We start from the raw sequence: 19672 nt of genomic DNA on the forward strand, positions 1-19672 counted from the left end.
TCAGCACCGATTACGCAAAATACTTCCAATTTTAAAATCTCAACTCTTTTTAAATGTGTCATTATTGTTGGTTTGTGATTAGTGTTTTACGTATTAATTAACAGAGCCATTTGGCTCTGGCACTCGAGATAATAATGAAGTGAATTCTGAAAACCTCCAGAAATGCAGCCGTGTGGCGTCTTCGACAATCGCTGATATTTCAGAGGATGCGCACATCGTTTTCAGGGTAGAAATGCAGCGAAGAATCCGCTGTACGTAAGAAATTGAAAACTTGGGTTTTGTAAACATCCCAAGTTCAATACTGAATTCTATTTAGAATAGACTAGGATTTCATAGTCATTAGTTGATAAATGGTTTCCTTATCACTCAAATTAGTCCTACTTCAAGCGAGTATCTTATCCACAGTCAGCAACTGTAGCTGTATATATCGATATGGGTACTTATTCTGGACAAGACTGAACCCCTCATAAGTCTAATTTTGGTAAAGTTTGAAGTTTTCTTTCATCATGAAACGGTAATGGCTGCTCAAAGCAAAGATAAAACAATTAAAGTGGTAATAAAGGAACTTTAAATCTCCGGTTCAAGCTATCTTGAAGTTTTAAATACGAACATTTTAGGTTGGGCTTTACTGCAACTGTTATTGATATCGAATGGAACAAAAAGTTTACTCTTACCAATCACTGCTTATTTGTCTCCACGACAGGTTTCAAAGGTTTAAACTTCCATCATCACTTGGATTTACGTTTGGTAGCTTGTTTCTGATTTTTAGAGGAACTTGTGGCACCGTCTAGTGGAGAAATAGAACACTGTTTCAGACCATGGTTTTGGAGCTTTTTGACGAAAAACTAAACGTATATCTAACGGTGAAAATAACGCTGGAGATATTCTGTTGTCCTTATTTTACCTTTACCTCTAGATATACGTTTAGTTTTTGCCAAATAAACCAAAACTATGTTCCGAAATAGTGTTTTCTTCTTGCAACAGACAGTGCCACGACTTCCTCCAAAAATTGCAACACAACATACATATATGTCATACTGATAAATCAAAATCCACCTGACGATGGCGGTTTAAATCTTTTAAACGAGTCGTGGAGATAAATAAGCAGTGACCAGTAATAGTAAACTTGTTTCATTCCATCTTGAAGTAATGTAAATGTTAACATTGGAGCTATTAATTTCCGGTCCAAGCAACGTTGAAACAATGAAAGTGTTAATAAAGGACCAATTACTTTCCGCTCATTACTTTTTGTTATAAGAGGGCAGTTCAATAAGTAATGCAACACATTTTTTTTCTGAAACAGGAGTTGTTTTATTCAGCATTGGAATACACCAGGTTATTCCCCAATCTTTTAGCTACACAACACTATTTTTCAACGTAATCTCCATTCAATGCTACGGCCTTACGCCAACTTGAAATGAGGGCCTGTACGCCTGCACGGTACCATTCCACTGGTCGATGTCGGAGCCAACGTCGTACTGCATCAATAACTTCTTCTTCATCCACGTAGTGCCTCCCACAGATTGCGTCCTTCTTTGGGCCAAACATATGGAAATCCGACGGTGCGAGATCGGGGCTGTAGGGTGCATGAGGAAGAACAGTCCACTGCAGTTTTGTGAGCTCCTCTCGGGTGTGAAGACTTGTGTGAGGCCTTGCGTTGTCATGAAGAAGGAGAAGTTCGTTCAGATTTTTGTGAACAATTGTGACAGCACTACCAACAGAGATGTCAAGTTGAGCACTGAGTTGTTTGATGGTGATCCGTCGATCATCTCGAACGAGTGTGTTCGCACGCTCCGCCATTGCAGGAGTCACAGCTGTGCACGGCCGGCCCGCACGCGGGAGATCAGACAGTCTTGCTTGACCTTGCGGCGATGATGACACACGCTTTGCCCAACGACTCACCGTGCTTTTGTCCACTGCCAGATCACCGTAGACATTCTGCAAGCGCCTATGAATATCTGAGATGCCCTGGTTTTCCGCCAAAAGAAACTCGATCACTGCCCGTTGTTTGCAACGCACATCCGTTACAGACGCCATTTTAACAGCTCCGTACAGCGCTGCCACCTGTCGGAAGTCAATGAAACTATACGAGACGAAGTGTGAATGTTTGAAAATATTCCACAAGAAATTTCCGGTTTTTTCAACCAAAATTGGCCGAGAAAAAAAATGTGTTGCATTACTTTTTGAACTGCCCTCGTAAAAAGAAGTATACAGAAGGTGTAATGAAGCTCTAATGGCAACCACAGAAATTATGGTTCGGATGTCGTAAAGTTTCGATGCCTCCCCTGTAATATAAGAGGGTCGTTCAACAAGTAGTGCCCAAATATTTTTTCTCAGGACATATTTATTGGTAAGAGCCAGACTTTGGTGACAATATACGTACATCAACATGACTTGTCGATGTTCTATTTTTCTACGTAGTCTCCATCACGTTCTACGGCCGTACGCCAGCGTTGTGGAAGAGCATTTAATCCCTGCTGGTAAAAGCTCTGGTCCTGCAAGACTGACACACTCGTCATCTTCGAAGTGCGTTCCCCGTAGAGAATCTTTAAGGGGCTCCGGAAAGGCTCAAAATCATGAAAAGTTCAATTTTTACTTATTTGCGTTTTCTGAATCTGCAGACTATTACCTTATAATAGATATATAATGTATTCAATTCCGAAGACTACAACTATTTTTAAATTTTTTTTGAAATGTGTTCTACATGGGCGTGACCCACTGTGGCGCTGTTAAACTGCTGTCAAATGCTGTTATTATTAACGTCCGTGTTCATCAGGTACATTTTAGTGATGTGAGATAAAGTATGTGTTGTGGCTAACCTGTGATGGTTCAATATATATCGCTGGTGTGATTGTCGATTGTTTCATGTTTATTTACTCTGTCGTTATCTCGACAATATTCGTAATTAATTCTGTTTCTTGAGTCTCTGTTTTGTTGAAGTATAATAATGAGTAAAAGTAAAGTTGCTATTGCGACTTTCAATGATGGCAACATTGTAAGGTGCAAGGTATTTAGAAATATGGGAATGAAGATAGGTTCTAACATGGTACGAGCGACGCTTGCTTTAGACAAGGAACGCCTTTGGGCTGCAGACAGGCCTGTAAAGAGTCTAGAAATACAAGCAAGAGTAAACAGGAGGAGGAACAAGAGGAAGCTGGAGGAGGAGTTTGCAGAGGATGAAGATAATCCATCCTATGGACCTGGAATGCACTAAAAAGTTAATCCAGCCTTTGTCGCTCGATTCCCAAAACTTTTATTTTCTCATACTAATTACATGCTTTCTAAGGATCTTCCAAACATATTTGTTTCAAACTTCCAGTAAATGTTACACAGTACCTTCTGCATAATTTAACACAGCCTTTTTCCAAAAAAACTGTATATTTTTGAATATATAAATAAAAAATTGCAAAAAAAGTTGTGAATTTTCATTACAATTGAAAAAAATCATCTTTAATAACTGAACTAAAATTTTGTAAAATCCCTGTGTTAAGTTGTAGCCCATATTCCAATAAATAATCTGTAAAAGTTCAACTTCCTACCTCATATACTTTGTGAGGAAAGATGTAATTTATAAGCGTTATTTTAACATTGCAAGTATAGTACGTTCCGGAGCCCCTTAAGCAGTCTCTCCGTCGGTCTCGAAGCACTCCAACAATTCAGATAAATTTTCCTCTCCTTGACTCTTGTGGTTCGCTGACCGACAACCATAGAGCCAAGTGCCGTCTAGCCAACTGTCGAGTTGTGAGTCGCAGGTCGGCACGAATAATGGCATCCGCACGATTCAGCATGTCTGGAGCAGTGGCTGTGACAGGACGTCCCGAGCGTGGCTGATCACGGAGCTCTGTTTCTGCATTTCCTGAGGCTGTCACTGTCTTCAACCATCGCTCAGCTGTACTCCCATCTACTGCAGCATCGCCATACACTGCACACAAACGTTTATGGATTTTCACCACGGTTTCTTTCTCTGCACACGAGAATTCAGTAACAGCCTGCTGCTTGTAACGTGAGTCGTACGTAGACGCCATTTTGACCTTGTACTACGGCTCTGCCATCTGACAGAACGGTTCGAAACTTCACCGGAGCATAAAACAAGCACCAGATGTGAAGCACCAACAAGGCACTTTGTGTATGTATATTAATGGCTTTTTTATGTGGTGCATTACTTATTGAACGACCCTCGTATATGTAAGGAAGTGACAGTGTAGAACAAGTGATGTTGTTCTTAAATTCGAGGTGTATCTGTGAAACCCATTATCAGCACCATCTATACACACCTCTAAAAGCACCAACATCAACTTTCCAATGTTTCGAATGGATCACAGCCAGCACTGTCACACGCGCACGCAGCAGCACCAGTCACGGAATGGATTTCCCAGTGGAGAATTTTCCAAAGATTTTCGGTCGGAGTCCACGGCTTCCTGTGGCTGAATGTAGTGCAACCGAAATTCAAACAGCCTGCCTCCGTGGACTCGGTGTAGCGTCTCTGACGAAAATTCCATATTAGTCCTATATAAGGTGAAGCAACTTATTCACTTCAGGTACTCCTTGATCATCACCCTAGAGGACGTGCTGTTGGCAACAGCACAATTCATGTGACATACCCGATAAAGAGTCAGTTTAAATTCGTAATATCGTTGACCGACATTTCAACGGCATGCTCATCGGTAGATGGAAAGGGCAAGTAGCCGCACGATAGAATTACTTATTGTTATCCACTTCTGTTTTTGGGGATGCATATGAAATCAGTCCCTGATACCACAAAACATTCATCACACCGTAGCAGTATGCGGTATCGTTTGGGTACGGGATGAAATATTCAAACGACGAGGCAATCTAGAACAGTGGTTCCCAACCATTCTTAGACCATTACACCTGAGTGCAATCAGACATTGGCTAGTACACCCGTCCGACCCCCCCCCCCCCCACCCCTCACCCCTGCCATCTGTTGCCCTCCCCCATATTATCAACCAACGTTAGCACCGAATTAAACTGTAGAATAAAAGATTTTTCTTGGAACATTTTTACTTTTAAAACGATGAAAGACGATAGATGAATGAAATTTTGTGTGTGTGTGTGTGTGTGTGTGTGTGTGTGTGTGTGTGTATTAGGACAAATGACGACAGAATTCGTGGTGCATTGCACCTGCCACCCACAATTCCTTCTCAGAATAGAATCAGAATCAGAATCAGTGACGGTACAAAACACAAAATCCCCTGCATTAGTCCATTCCGGCACTTGCTTGACCTGCACACTGCAACCCCATTTAAAATCTAACAATTCCGGACGTGTGCACTATACTTACTCTTCATAAATCACTTCACTGCTCCACTCCTTACTTCTGAAATTATAGAAATTGGGCGACTTCAGGCTGTTAATTCTGCGTGTCTAACCAGTCTTATAATAATAGTAATAATAAAACTGTGTACGGCAATGTAGTTGCCCTTATGTAGTCACTTCTGTATCGCGCTGTCAATTAGTTCATCAACCGTTTCGAAGCAAGTAATGAAGCAATTCCTTGATTACTATGGGAACTATGTACAGCTTGGAGAAGGTTTATCATCAGCGACGTGCCGGACAAAGCACAACATAATGTACAGGGCTATTACAAATGATTGAAGCGATTTCATAAATTAACTGTAGCTCCATTCATTGACATATGCTCACGACACACTACAGATACGTAGAAAAACTCATAAAGTTTTGTTCGGCTGAAGCCGCACTTCAGGTTTCTGCCGTCAGAGCGCTCGAGAGCGCAGTGAGACAAAATCGCGACAGGAGCCGAGAAAGCGTTTGTCGTGCTTGAAATGCACTCACATCAATCAGTCATGACAGTGCAACGACACTTCAGGACGAAGTTCAACAAAGATCCACCAACTGCTAACTCCATTCGGCGATGGTATGCGCAGTTTAAAGCTTCTGGATGCCTCTGTAAGGAGAATTCAAAGGGGCGGCCTGCTGTGAGCGAAGAAACGGTTGAACGCGTGCGGGCAAGTTTCACGCTTAGCCCGCGGAAAATTGGCTCATGCCACAACTGGAGACCGACAGCGCTGACTTCATCTTTCAACAGGATGGTGCTCCACCGCACTTCCATCATGATGTTCGGCATTTCTTAAACAGGAGATTGGAAAACCGATGGATCGTTCGTGGTGGAGATCATGATCAGCAATTCATGTCATGGCCTCCACGCTCTCCCGACTTAACCCCATGCGATTTCTTTCTGTGGGGTTATGTGAAAGATTCAGTGTTTAAACCTCCTCCACCAAGAAACGTGCCAGAACTGCGAGCTCGCGTCAACGATGCTTTCGAACTCATTGATGGGGACATGCTGCGCCGAGTGTGGGAGGAACTTGTTTATCGGCTTGATGTCTGCCGAATCACTAAAGGGGCACATATCGAACATTTGTGAATGCCTAAAAAAACATTTTGATTTTTTGAATGTGTGTGCAAAGCATTTTGAAAATATCTCAAATAATAAAGTTATTGTAGAGCTGTGAAATCGCTTCAATCATTTGTAGTAACCCTGTATGTAGTGGGTGGACTATGTGAGGAACCTGTGACCTCCACCGCCTTAATGCTACTGATTGAGGGAAAGTAATTATTGATAATTTATATAACCAATATTAGAGTCTTACAAAATTATAATAGTAATGATCTTATGAAAATAATTTAGTTTCGTGACTGAACGAAAATCGAATCATTTGGCTCTCATCCCTGAGAACGTTTCATTTTACCCCTTAGGGGGTAATTATTTCCAAGATGGGAACAACTGATCTAGGGTGTGACTGTAGTGGGATGCTGTGAGATACTGTCCAAGAACTGCCGCACTGCAGTCTCATGGCCCCTTTCGGTTGTAATACTGAGATTATCACTCATCACCTTTCGCGAATCTCTTCATTTAGGCTGTACCTATAATTTTAATTCGTCTTTTTTAGAGGTTATAGTAGTCATCTAAATGAGACAAATAATTGCATGAAATATCGGTTCAGAAACGCACATTTGTTCAGCGGAGGGGCTTAATGTGAAGTACATTTATGACGTCCGTCCATAGCAAAACGTCCCTCTGCTCCTCCGCGCAGGGTCTCAAGGACTCTATGAAGTACATCAATAGTTCATGAAGTACGCCGATCTCTGCTTTTAATCGTCACACACTGTTATCAGGAATATTGTACACTAAATTAAGCGTACGCTAGTACGTTTCTACTATTAACCTTTTGTGGAGATGGGAAACGTATGTCAGACGGACGCAGGAAAAGTCGGACAAACAGCTTAATCAGATCGTGCTCTTTCTGCACAGAGAGCTAAAGCTTGCAGGTTACAAACAATACCAGAAGATTGTAGTGGACATGAGAAAACAAAATATCGAAAACCTTTCGTAAGTGGAAAAAGAACAGCAACACTGAAGACCTGAGTGAAGTTATTTGTGGAAGTAAGTAACACATCACGATGTATACACAAAGGGGCGAGTAGTTTACTTTAAAAAGTACACTAAGACGACTTAAGCTACACTGGCAAAGAACTCAAGGCACTCAACTGACTGCAGACTATCTAATGCTCAAAATATTGTGCTCACAGTGTACTGCGATACACAAAGACACTCTGTTGATTCTATTGATGGGGCACAAATGCTGCGGATGTGTTAATGTCTGCAACCAAACGCCTTTCAGTCCCTCCTAAGTGCAATTGTTCAGATAGCTAAAAGTATGTTTTATATGACCTATACGGCCGGCCGCGGTGGTCTAGCGGCCATAAATCTGCTGGACCTGATGGATTGCCCATCGAATTCTACCAGACTTTCCGTGACATCATGATGCCTCGCTGGGTTATAATGTTCCGCGAACTTATGTCTCCAGACTGTGTTGTGATGCCAGCGTTTGTAGAAGGTCTCCTCATACCAGTACACAAGCCAGGTGGAGGGCTATCGATTAACGACTATCGGCCGCTTACAATGCTGAACGCCGATTACAAGATTTTCACCAGGATTATGGCGAGCCGTATTAAGACGACTTTGACGATGATCCTCGCTCCAGAACAGACGTCGCAGGGGGGAGAAGCCAACATACACATGGCCACCAGTGACTGCAGGGACTTAAAAGCGATCGCTTTTGTGTGCCGTCTGAGAGTGGCGATCGTCTCCGTCGATTTCAACCGCGCCTTTGATAGAGTGCACCACAACTTCCTCCTACGAGTGATGGACTGTATGGGATTCCCCCCGGGCCTCATCGACACCCTACGGCGTCTTTGGACAGCAGCCAGCTCACACGTCCAGGTCAATGGAAGGACGGTAGGACCAGTACCCATTAAGAGGTCTCTACGACAGGGTTGTCCCCTTTCTACCTACCTTTATGCAATCGCACTCGAGCCACTCCTAGGGGGCCTTAACCACCGCCTATCTGGCATCACGCTGCGGGACGTCACCTTTCGCTATAGGACATACGCTGACGACCTGCTACTGCTGGCTCGTTCCAATGACGAAGTTCAAAGCGTACTAACCTGGATTGAGCGACACGGGCAGGCCGCAGGCAGTCTTCTGAACATCAACAAGTCGGCAGCGTTGGACATTGGGCGTGGTCTCGGACCGTAAGCCCTCGCTCCCCTCCCACCAGTTTCTGATCTGCGATATTTGGGAATCACGTTCAAGAAAGATATACGTAAAACAGCTGTAGCAAACTACCGACGGTTATTACACATCATACGCGCAATGGTGCGACAGAACCTGCTCCGGGACTTGAATCAGCTATAACGTGTTGAATACCTTAACCTCTACGTAGCATCAAAACTCAACCACGTGGCACAGGTCCTCCCACTACCGCTGCAGATAGGTCGCCGGCTTCAGACGGCCTTCAGTTACTACGTTTCCGCAGGTCATATCTTTAAAGTACGATACGACACTCTTACCCTCCCAGTGCACAAAGGAGGGCTGGGATTGGTCAACGTCAGGGCGAGAGCAGCTGCCCTTTACATGAGCAACATGAGGAAACGATGGAAAAGTCAATATACTCACGGGTCGTTTACTACAGGTTCTGATGCCAGCCTCTAACGTCCCGCCGGTGTCGGTTGCGCACGTCGCACCACAGCTCTCCCATGTGTCGACCTTCATTCTTGATTACAGCTATGTGAGCTCGAACCTCTCCGCCACACGTCCACCAAAGGCGAAAGATTTTTATACCAACCTTCTGCGGGCTGTTCACCATAACGTGGTGGAAAACAAGTACCCTACGGTTCACTGGCCAAGAGTGTGGAAAACGATACACCACCACTTTCTGTCATCCACGGTGCGTTCGAAGTAGTATCAGATCGCCAACAAAAAATATGCCACACGCCAGCGACTTCACACTATTGGACTGGCAGACTCCCCTTATTGCCCAGATTGTCACCTTTTGGATACCGATGAACATCGTTTTACTTGCGCATCATCGTCCGGAGTTTGGCGACTAACACAGAAGAAATTGGCTTGTTACCTCCGGGTCACACCTGATATGATTGACCCGCAGACCCTACTCTGTCCCGATGAAACTTACTTTCCGGCTGCAAAATATCATGCGCTTACATGGTTCAAAGGACTTACCGTCGCCTACATCTTTAGCGACGGAGAGAAAGAGCAGCTTGATTATTGGTGGTTCCTACAAAATGCTCACAATGCCCTCGAATGCACACCGAAATACCGTACGCTCTTCGCAAATTATTTACGCTTCGTTTTCGTTAACCCCCCACTCAGCTGGGGAGTGCCAGGCTGTGGTTAATGTGCTGTGCCGCATCACACTAACGGCTCAACGTTCTGTCTTGTCAGCCATGACCAAAGGAAGAGACAAGCTGCTGCAAGGATACTGTTTTCCTTGAGGCACTAGCGATGCAGAATGCCTCCGTTGCAGATGCCCTTCAAAGGCGCTATTGGAGATTTCAGATAACGATGGCGAGGCTCCAAGTGGAACCAGTTACATTATTGAAGAACCTTTTAGCTAGAATTACATCAGTGGTTTATATTTTTATTTTTTGATTACTCTTTTATGCCACCTTTGTTGTTGTAACACTTACTTGTAACACTTAGTTACTAGAATTCTCATTTGTACACGCTCCCTAAATGTAATCTTATAAAAAAAAAAGTGGCAACGGATAGCCCTAACCTTGATTTCCCATACTTCCCTTGGTCTATAGGCAGCTCTCTGAGGTGGGTTTACTCAGGAGCCAACGCCTGAAGTGGATCAGATTTTTTTGTTATAGGATGACAAGTGGCGGTGGCACTTAGGTTTTTTATTTTTTTATTTATTTATTTTTTTAGTTCCATTTTCCTAAGGCGCTTTTTAAGGGAAAAAAGTGGTCCAAAAAGGGGGTAGCGTCTAAAAAATAACAAAAAAAGGGGTAAAGTCTAAAAAAAAGCGGTTCAGGCGCTCAGTCCGGAACCGCGCGACTACTACGGTCGCAGGTTCGAATCCTGCGTCGGACATGGATGTGTGTGATGTCCTTAGGTTAGTTAGGTTTAAGTAGTTCTAAGTTCTAGGGGACTGATGACCACAGATGTTAAGTCCCATAGTGCTCAGAGCCATTTGAACCATTTTTATATGACCTATACAGCTTTGATGTTTTCTCCTTGATTTGACGAAAACCAACACTTTCCAAAATATTCGACAGTTCTTTTTAACTCCTTTTATAACTAAAATGAACTTGTGTACGTTGGATATTTAACGTCTCACCAAAAGCCAAATCAGTCGCTGGTATCAGCCGAGGTGTAAGATATCATAGCAATCCATTAACTCAACCCGTGTTTTCATAGATTTTGTATTGTGAGTTACTGCGGATGCGTTACACACAATAGAAGCATTACCCAACAGTCATGACATAGCTTTTTAAACAATATATCGAAACAATACTGTATTAGTTTGTGTATCAAATAGTACAACATTTTTTGCCATGTATTCCGTACCATAATAGACGCTGTCCTTCTGAAATATCGATAAGTAAAGCCCGTAGACGAAGAAAGAAATATCAGGATACTGTATTTCACAATGACGCTTACATGATTTTATAATATGCATTTCAATTCTTGTGGAGTAGTAAGGAGGGAAACGGTTTCTGACGTTCAATAAATGGTTCAGTTGGCTCTGAGCGCTATGGGACTTAACATCTGAGGTCATCAGTCCCCTAGAACTTAGAACTACTTAAACCTAACTAACCTAAGGACATCACACACATCCATGCCCGAGGCAGGATTCGAACCTGCGACCGTAGCGGTCGCGCGGTTCCAAACTGAAGCGCCTACAACCGCTCGGCCTGACGTTCAATAATTACAACGATGTTTGCCACGTATAGATCTATAAAGGTATCTTGAGAAGCACTTTAGCTGTGAATAATACCTGGTTAATTTTAATAACCACTTCTCGCTAAAACAGCCGAAAGATGGACTAAACTATTGAAGGATACAAACTGATACGAAATATGCCGAAAGGCTTACATACATCTAAAATGTCATTAGATTTAGTTAATTCATACGCCATTGGCAGGTTTAGAAGGCGGACACAATGCATTTTAGTTACGTCAAAACCGATGTGTTGCGATATAATTCAGGTGTTAAACACTTAAATCGAATCTCAAAACAAAATTCTAAATCACTCGAAATTCTGATACTAGCTAAACCTTTAGATTTTTGAATCAGTCCAATAATATACAAAACGTGAAAGGTAGTGTTAAGAGAAAACGTAACATTAAGCATTAATTTTATTTTGGCGAATATCAACATAACAACAGGGATCAAGTTCCTTGCTTTGTTAAAAAAAAATAGAAACGCTAAATTATAATGGTTAATTAAAACTGTGTGGCAGCCCAGGTTTCGAACGTGACACTTTGGTCTTGGGGCGGGGGGGGGGGGGGGGGGGTGATAGTAAAGCTGTGTCCTGAGTCGTGCTTGGGTAGCTGAGTCGGTAGAGCACTTAACCGCGAAAGCCAAAGGTCTCATGTTCGAATCCCGGTCGGCCACTGTTTTAATCTGGCAGGAAGTTTCAAATCAGCGCACACTCTGCTACACTTTGAGAATCCGTTTTGGAATTTGATGGTTACTGAGTTTGGACCAAGTGCAGCATGTTTGGCACTAAAATTCAGCGGAGGTGTCGCTGGTTAGGTGCGTTCAGAGCCAGACGTTTTGCGTAAGCTCTCCTGATGTAATTGTGTTGCGCAGTGTTAGTGCTTATATTGCAACGTTCATGATCTTGAGAAATATGTGGGACAAAAAACTTGAATAAATAATGAAGATAATTTAAACTAGCGAGTCTTTTCTATAAGGTCGATCAAAAAGTTTTCGTGTGAGGGTGTGGCGGTGGTATATGCGACATAGCGCGACTCAGGTGTCGGTGTATGACCACCGACATGGAGGCAACAGACTAGCGTGGCATTCCAATCTTTCGAATATTTTTTTTTTTTTTTTTTTTTGGTCACCAGTCTACTGACTGGTTTGATGCGGCCCGCCACGAATTCCTTTCCTGTGCTAACCTCTTCGTCTCAGAGTAGCACTTGCAACCTACGTCCTCAATTATTTGCTTGACGTATTCCAATCTCTGTCTTCCTCTAGAGTTTCTGCCCTCTACAGCTCCCTCTGGTACCATGGAAGTCATTCCCTCATGTCTTAGCAGATGTCCTATCATCCTGTCCCTTCTCCTTATCAGTGTTTTCCACATATTCCTTTCCTCTCCGATTCTGCGTAGAAGCTCCTCATTCCTTACCTTATCAGTCCACCTAATTTTCAACATTCGTCTATAGCACCACATCTCAAATGCTTCGATTCTCTTCTGTTCCGGTTTTCCCACAGTCCATGTTTCACTACCATACAATGCTGTACTCCAGACGTACATCCTCAGAAATTTCGTCCTCAAATTAAGGCCGGCATTTGATATCAGTAGATTTCTCTTGGCCAGAAATGCCTTTTTTTGCCATAGCGAGTCTGCTTTTGATGCCCTCCTTGCTCCGTCCGTCATTGGTTATTTTACTGCCTAGGTAGCAGAATTCCTTAACTTCATTGACTTCGTGACCATCAATCCTGATGTTAAGTTTCTCGCTGTTCTCATTTCTACTACTTCTCATTACCTTCGTCTTTCTCCGATTTACTCTCAAACCATACTGTATACTCATTAGACTGTTCATTCCGTTCAGCAGATCATTTAATTCTTCTTCACTTTCACTCAGGATAGCAATGTCATCAGCGAATCGTATCATTGATATCCTTTCACCTTGTATTTTAATTCCTCTCTTGAACCTTTCTTTTATTTCCATCATTGCTTCCTCGATGTACAGATTGAAGAGTAGCGACGAAACGCTACAGCCTTGTCTTACACCCTTCATAATACGAGCACTTCGTTCTTGATCGTCCACTCTTATTATTCCCTCTTGGTTGTTGTACATATTGTATATGACCCGTCTCTCCCTATAGCCTACCCCTACTTTTTTCAGAATCTCGAACAGCTTGCACCATTTTATATTGTCGAACGCTTTATCCAGGTCGAAAAATCCTATGAAAGTGTCTTGATTTTTAATTAGCCTTGCTTCCATTATTAGCCGTAACGTCAGAATTGCCTCTCTCGTCTCATTACTTTTCCTAAAGCCGAACTGATCGTCACCTAGCGCATTCTCAATTTTCTTTTCCATTCTTCTGTACATTATTATTGTAAGCAGCTTCAATGCATGAGCTGTTAAGCTGATTGTGCGATAATTCTCGCACTTGTCAGCTCTTGCCGTCTTCGGAATTGTGTGGATGATGCTTTTCCGAAAGTCAGATGGTATATCGCCAGACTCATATATTCTACACACCAACGTGAATAGTCGTTTTGTTGTCACATCCGCCAATGATGTTAGAAATTCTGATGGAATGTTATCTATCCCTTCTGCCTTATTTGACCGTAAGTCCACCAAAGCTCTCTTAAATTCCGATTCTAATTCTGGATCCCCTACCTCTTCTAAATCGACTCCTGTTTCTTCTTCTATCACATCAGACAAATCTTCACCCTCATAGAGGCTTTCAATGTATTCTTTCCACCTATGTGCTCTCTCCTCTGCACTTAACAGTGGAATTCCCGTTGCACTCTTAATGTTACCACCGTTGCTTTTAATGTCACCATAGGTTGTTTTGACTTTCCTGTATGCTGAGTCTGTCCTTCCGACAATCATATCTTTTTCGATGTCTTCACATTTTTCCTGCAGCCATTTCGTCTTAGCTTCCCTGCACTTCCTATTTAATTCATTCCTCAGAGACTTGTATTTCTGTATTCCTGATTTTCCCGGAACATGTTTGTACTTCCTTTTTTCCTCAATCAACTGAGGTATTTCTTCTGTTACCCATGGTTTCTTTCCAGCTACATTCTTTGTACCTATGTTTTCCTTCCCAACTTATGTGATTTCCGATATACGTACGGTAAATGCAGAAACGTGAACTACGGCGACGTTATTACCAAGTGCGTCCAAACAGGACAAAAGTCTTGTTATTGTGATCTTGATCGCCGAAGGAGAAACACTAGTAGACACCCATCAGAGAATGAAGATTGTGTACGGGGCTGCATGTCTTTTGAAAACCACCGTTGTGCAATGGTGCCCCGGGAGGTGCTACTGATTCATGACAGCCCCCGTCCCCGTATCGCAAATCTAGTGAAGTAGAAGTTACGCCACCTCAAGCGGGAGACACTCCCGCACCCTCCCTATGGTCCTGGTCTCTCTCCATGCGATTATTACGCCTTCGGTCGCAAGTGCCGAGAAGGGTCGTCGATACCATCCGACGTGAATGCGTGGCAGGCAGTTACGGAGTTCTCTACACGTCAGAACACAGTGTTCTACAATTCGGGTATCTTCAAGCTGGTGCTTCGGTGGGATGATTGCCTCAGTGCTCATTGCTATTTTGCTTATTTAGCGTACTAGTTTACATTTACATTTACATCCATACTCTGCAAGCCACCTGACGGTGTGTTGGAGGGTACCTTGAGTACCTCTATCGGTTCTACCTTCTATTCCAGTCTCGTATTGTTCGTGGAAAGAAGGATTGTCGGTATGCTTCTGTGTGGGCTCTAATCTCTCTGATTTTATCCTCATGGCCTCTTCGCGAGATATACGTAGGAGGAAGCAATATACTGCTTGACCCTTCGGTGAAGGTTGTTGTTGTTGTGGTCTTCAGTCCTGAGACTGGTTTGATGCAGCTCTCCATGCTACTCTATCCTGTGCAAGCTTCTTCATCTCCCAGTAGCTACTGCAACCTACATCCTTCTGAATCTGCTTAGTGTATTCATCTCTTGGTCTCCCCCTACGATTTTTACCCTCCACGCTGCCCTCCAATATTAAATTGGTGATCCCTTGATGCCTCAGAACATGTCCTACCAACCGATCCCTTCTTCTGATCAAGTTGTGCCACAAACTTCTCTTCTCCCCAATCCTATTCGATACTTCCTTATCAGTTATGTGATCTACCCATCTAATCTTCAGCATTCTTCTGTAGCACCACATTTCGAAAGCTTCTATTCTCTTCTTGTCCAAACTATTTACCGTCCATGTTTCACTTCCATACATGGCTACACTCCATACAAATACTTTCAGAAATGACTTCCTGACACTTAAATCTATACTCGATGTTAACAAATTTCTCTTCTTCAGAAACGCTTTCCTTGCCATTGCCAGTCTACGTTTTATATCCTCTCTACTTCGACCATCAGCAGTTATTTTGCTACCCAAATAGCAAAACTCCTTTACTGCTTTAAGTGTCTCATTTCCTAATCTAATTCCCTCAGCAACACCCGACTTAATTCGACTACATTCCATTATCCTCGTTTTGCTTTTGTTTATGTTCATCTTATATCCCCCTTTCAAGACACTGTCCATTCCGTTCAACTGCTCTTCCAGGTCCTTTGCTGTCTCTGACAGAATTACAATGTCATCGGCGAACCTCAACGTTTTTATTTCTTCTCCATGGATTTTAATACCTACTCCGAATTTTTCTTTTGTTTCCTTTACTGCTTGATCAATATACAGATTGAATAACATCGGGGAGAGGCTACAACCCTGTCTCACTCCCTCCCCAACCACTGCTTCCCTTTCGGTGAAGGTATGTTCTCGAAACTATAACAAAAGCCCGTATCGAGCTACTGAGCGTCTCTCCTGCAGAGTCTTCCACTGGAGTTTATCTATCATCTCCGTAACGCTTTCGCGATTACTAAATGATCCTGTAACGAAGCGCGCTGCTCTCCGTTGGATCTTCTCTATCTCTTCTATTAACCCTATCTGGTACGGATCCCACACTGCTGAGCAGTATTCAAGCAGTGGGCGAACAAGCGTACTGTAACCTACTTCCTTTGTTTTCGGATTGCATTTCCAATGAATCTCAGTCTGGCATCTGCTTTAGCGACGATCAACTTTAGATGATCATTCCATTTTAAATCACTCCTAATGCGTACTCCCAGATAATTTATGGAATTAACCGCTTCCAGTTGCTGACCTGCTATTTTGTAGCTAATGATTAGGGATCTATCTTTCTATCTATTCGCAGCACATTACACTTGTCTACATTGAGATTCAATTGCCATTCCCTGCACCATGCGTCAACTCGCTGCAAATCCTCCTACATTTCAGTACAATTGTGCCATTGTTACAACCTCTCGATACACCACTGCATCATCTGCAAAAAGCCTCAATGAACTTCCGATGTCATCCACAAGGTCATTTATGTATATTGTGAATAGCAACGGTCCTACGACACTACCCTGCGGCACATCTGAAATCACTCTTACTTCAGAAGACTTCTCTCCATTGAGAATGACATGTTGCGTTCTGTTGTCTAGGAACTCTTCAATCCAATCACACAATTGGTCTGATAGTCCATATGCTCTTACTTTGTTCATTAAACGACTATGGGGAACTGTATCGAACGCCTTGCGGAAGTCAAGAAACACGGCATCTACCTGTGAACCCGTGTATATGGCCCTCTGAGTCTCGTGGACGAATAGCGCGAGCTGGGTTTCACACGACTGTCTTTTTCGAAACCCATGCTGATTCCTACAGAGTAGATTTCTAGTCTCCAGAAAAGTCATTTTACTCGAACATAATACGTGTTCCAAAATTCTACAACTGATCGACGTTAGATATATAGGTCTATAGTTCCGCACATCTGTCCGACGTCCTTTCTTGAAAACGGGGATGACCTGTGCCCTTTTCCAATCCTTTGGAACGCTACGCTCTTCTAGAGACCTACGGTACACCGCTGCAAGAAGGGGGCCAAGTTCCTTCGCGTACTCTGTGTAAAATCGAACTGGTATCCCATCAGGTCCAGCGGCCTTTCCTCTTTTGAGCGATTTTAATTGTTTCTCTATCCCTCTGTCGTCTATTTCGATACCTACCATTTTGTCATCTGTGCGACAATCTAGAGAAGGAACTACAGTGCAGTAGTTGTGGAGACTACGGCCATTGACTGGAAACTTTTAGATTGCCCCTTATGTTTATGGCAGTCAAATGCATTACAGAAGTTCCTAAAAACTGAAGACAGTGAGAGTGGGGATACTAATTATCGAGTTTAGACTTGTACGGGACCACCAAGGACAAAGATGAGTATATGGTGCATGCTTGTTTCCTTGTTTGCTCAATGCATGTCAGGATCGGTGGCACAAGTTAGATCCAGTCGAGGATTGGAGTGGTAGCAAACTTCTTCTCACTGAACGCCTTTCGCGAGGTCACTCCTAAACATTTACGCTTAGCGGTCGTACTCACTGGTCTGGTCGAGCCCGTTGAAGCTGGGGCACCGCTGCTTGGCCGTGGTGCCCGCCCTGGTGGGGGGCCAGCACAGCACCAGGTCCCACGTCCAGTTGCAGTACAGGCCGCCTGCAATCACACCACACCGTGGCTCAGCACACTTCGCAACGAGCGGAGACTCTCTGAACTAACGCGCCACGCGTTTGTACCAGTTTACCAATAGAAGCATTTCAATAGACATTTTATTATGCAAGAATGAGAAAATAATTCAAACACCTATAGAGTCTGGTACCATATTCCCATACCGCCTGGGCGCGAAAAGGCCGACTTCTTCCGTCTGGAATCCGCCGCTTTTCGGGACTTAGGGGGAGTGGGGTGCAACTTCACCAATCTTGACAATGCACCGAACTTGACTTTAGGATAAGTTTAGTTGTAGGACTTAGTTATTAGGTACTATTTCTAGTAACCTGCAGCGATCAACATCTTGGCCTGCCCGGTGTCAGAGGCACGCTCATTGGGGCTAGGTCCAGGAGCAAGGCTCTATAAGTAGGTTTGTGGTGTCACCGCCAGACACTACACTTGCTAGGTGGTAGCTTTACATCGGCCGCGGTCCATTAGTACATGTCGGACCCGCGTGTCGCCACTGTCAGTAATTGCAGACCGAGCGACACCACACGGCAGGTCTAGAGAGACGTACTAGCACTCGGCCCAGTTGTACGACGACTTTGCTAGCGACTACACTGACGAAGCCTTTCTCTCATTTGCCGAGAGATAGTTAGAACAGCCTTCAGCTAAGTCCATGGCTACGACCTAGCAAGGCGCCATTAACCATTTCTAGAGAGAGTCTCACTTGTATCATCAAGAATGCTGTATACAAATGATGGATTAAAGTTAAGTATTCCAGCATCTACGTACTTTTCTTTATAGCATTCATTACGTATCCTGTTTCAGACATAACGCCAGACGGCGTGTGTAAACGCGTGCCTTTCGGTTACCCGTCTCTGTGGACTGGCTGTCTTGTCAGTCCACAACAAGGTTTATACTTTTAGCTGACACATATGTAACGCTGTAGGCATTAGTAACTAGTCAATAGTTAGGTTACCTGTTTTCATATATAATTAACTAACTCAACTAACTTGCCCATTGCACTTATCCCATAGCTTACATACTAACTAGTTACTTAAATATAACTTAGATTAGCTGCAATTGTAACCATTGTATCACTATCTGGGCCCACTAATCAATTAAGGAAGTGGGTTAGAATTTTATAATTATTAAGATTTGGAAATAAAGAATTTTTTTAAATGTACATATAAACAGGTAGGATAAAAATATGGAAGCACCGCCAGAAATGCACGCGTGAATGTAAAGGCAGATAATATCTAAGACTGCAGTTGGCGGTGCTTTGTTTGACTACGTAAGGCACTTGTTCAAAGTCCTCAGCACGTTGCAAGACTCAGCCGTGGCCTCAATAGTGTTCTGCGTACTTGTCAGTGCATTACATAGGAGCTGAGTGAATATGAACCTGGGAAAATTGTTGGGGCTGCAACCAATGCGTTCGACATTTCAAGAGGCACCTCATCGAAAATTATACCGCACACAAGAAAATTGGAAAAATATCGTCCGTTAAATCGCAACACGGGCAAAAGTGTGTGTTGAGTGGTCGGGACGGACGGTCGTGGAAAAGGATTTTGACAAAATATAAGAGGAAGGCAGCTGCAGAAGTTACTGCAGAACTGATTTTCGCAATCACGAACCCTGTCTTCATGAAAGCAACAAGTGAGACGCTCCATTAGCTGGAAATTGGAGGAAGACCGGGAATTTCAAGATCAGATATCATAGGTACAAATGACCGTAATTGTAAACGTGGTACTGAAGCCATAAACTATGGACCAATGGAAGGAAGTCATTTGGTCAGATGAGTCTTGGCTCTGAGCACTATGGGACTTAACATCTGAGGTCATCAGTCCCCTAG

At 43.3% G+C, this 19672-nt stretch overlaps 1 protein-coding gene across 1 annotated transcript in view; it reads right to left on the reverse strand.

The window, feature by feature from the left end:
* Positions 1 to 19672, reverse strand: part of LOC126150433 (PDF receptor-like) — a 492332-nt gene that overhangs the window by 274352 nt on the left and 198308 nt on the right. Inside the window, exon 3 of the mRNA XM_049915877.1 lies at positions 17716 to 17826. Within this exon, the coding sequence (XP_049771834.1) occupies positions 17716 to 17826 (111 nt within the window). The remainder of the gene's footprint in view (positions 1 to 17715; positions 17827 to 19672) is intronic.

The sequence above is a fragment of the Schistocerca cancellata genome, chromosome 2, assembly GCF_023864275.1.
Source record: "Schistocerca cancellata isolate TAMUIC-IGC-003103 chromosome 2, iqSchCanc2.1, whole genome shotgun sequence".
Classification (NCBI taxonomy): Eukaryota; Metazoa; Arthropoda; class Insecta; order Orthoptera; family Acrididae; genus Schistocerca; species Schistocerca cancellata.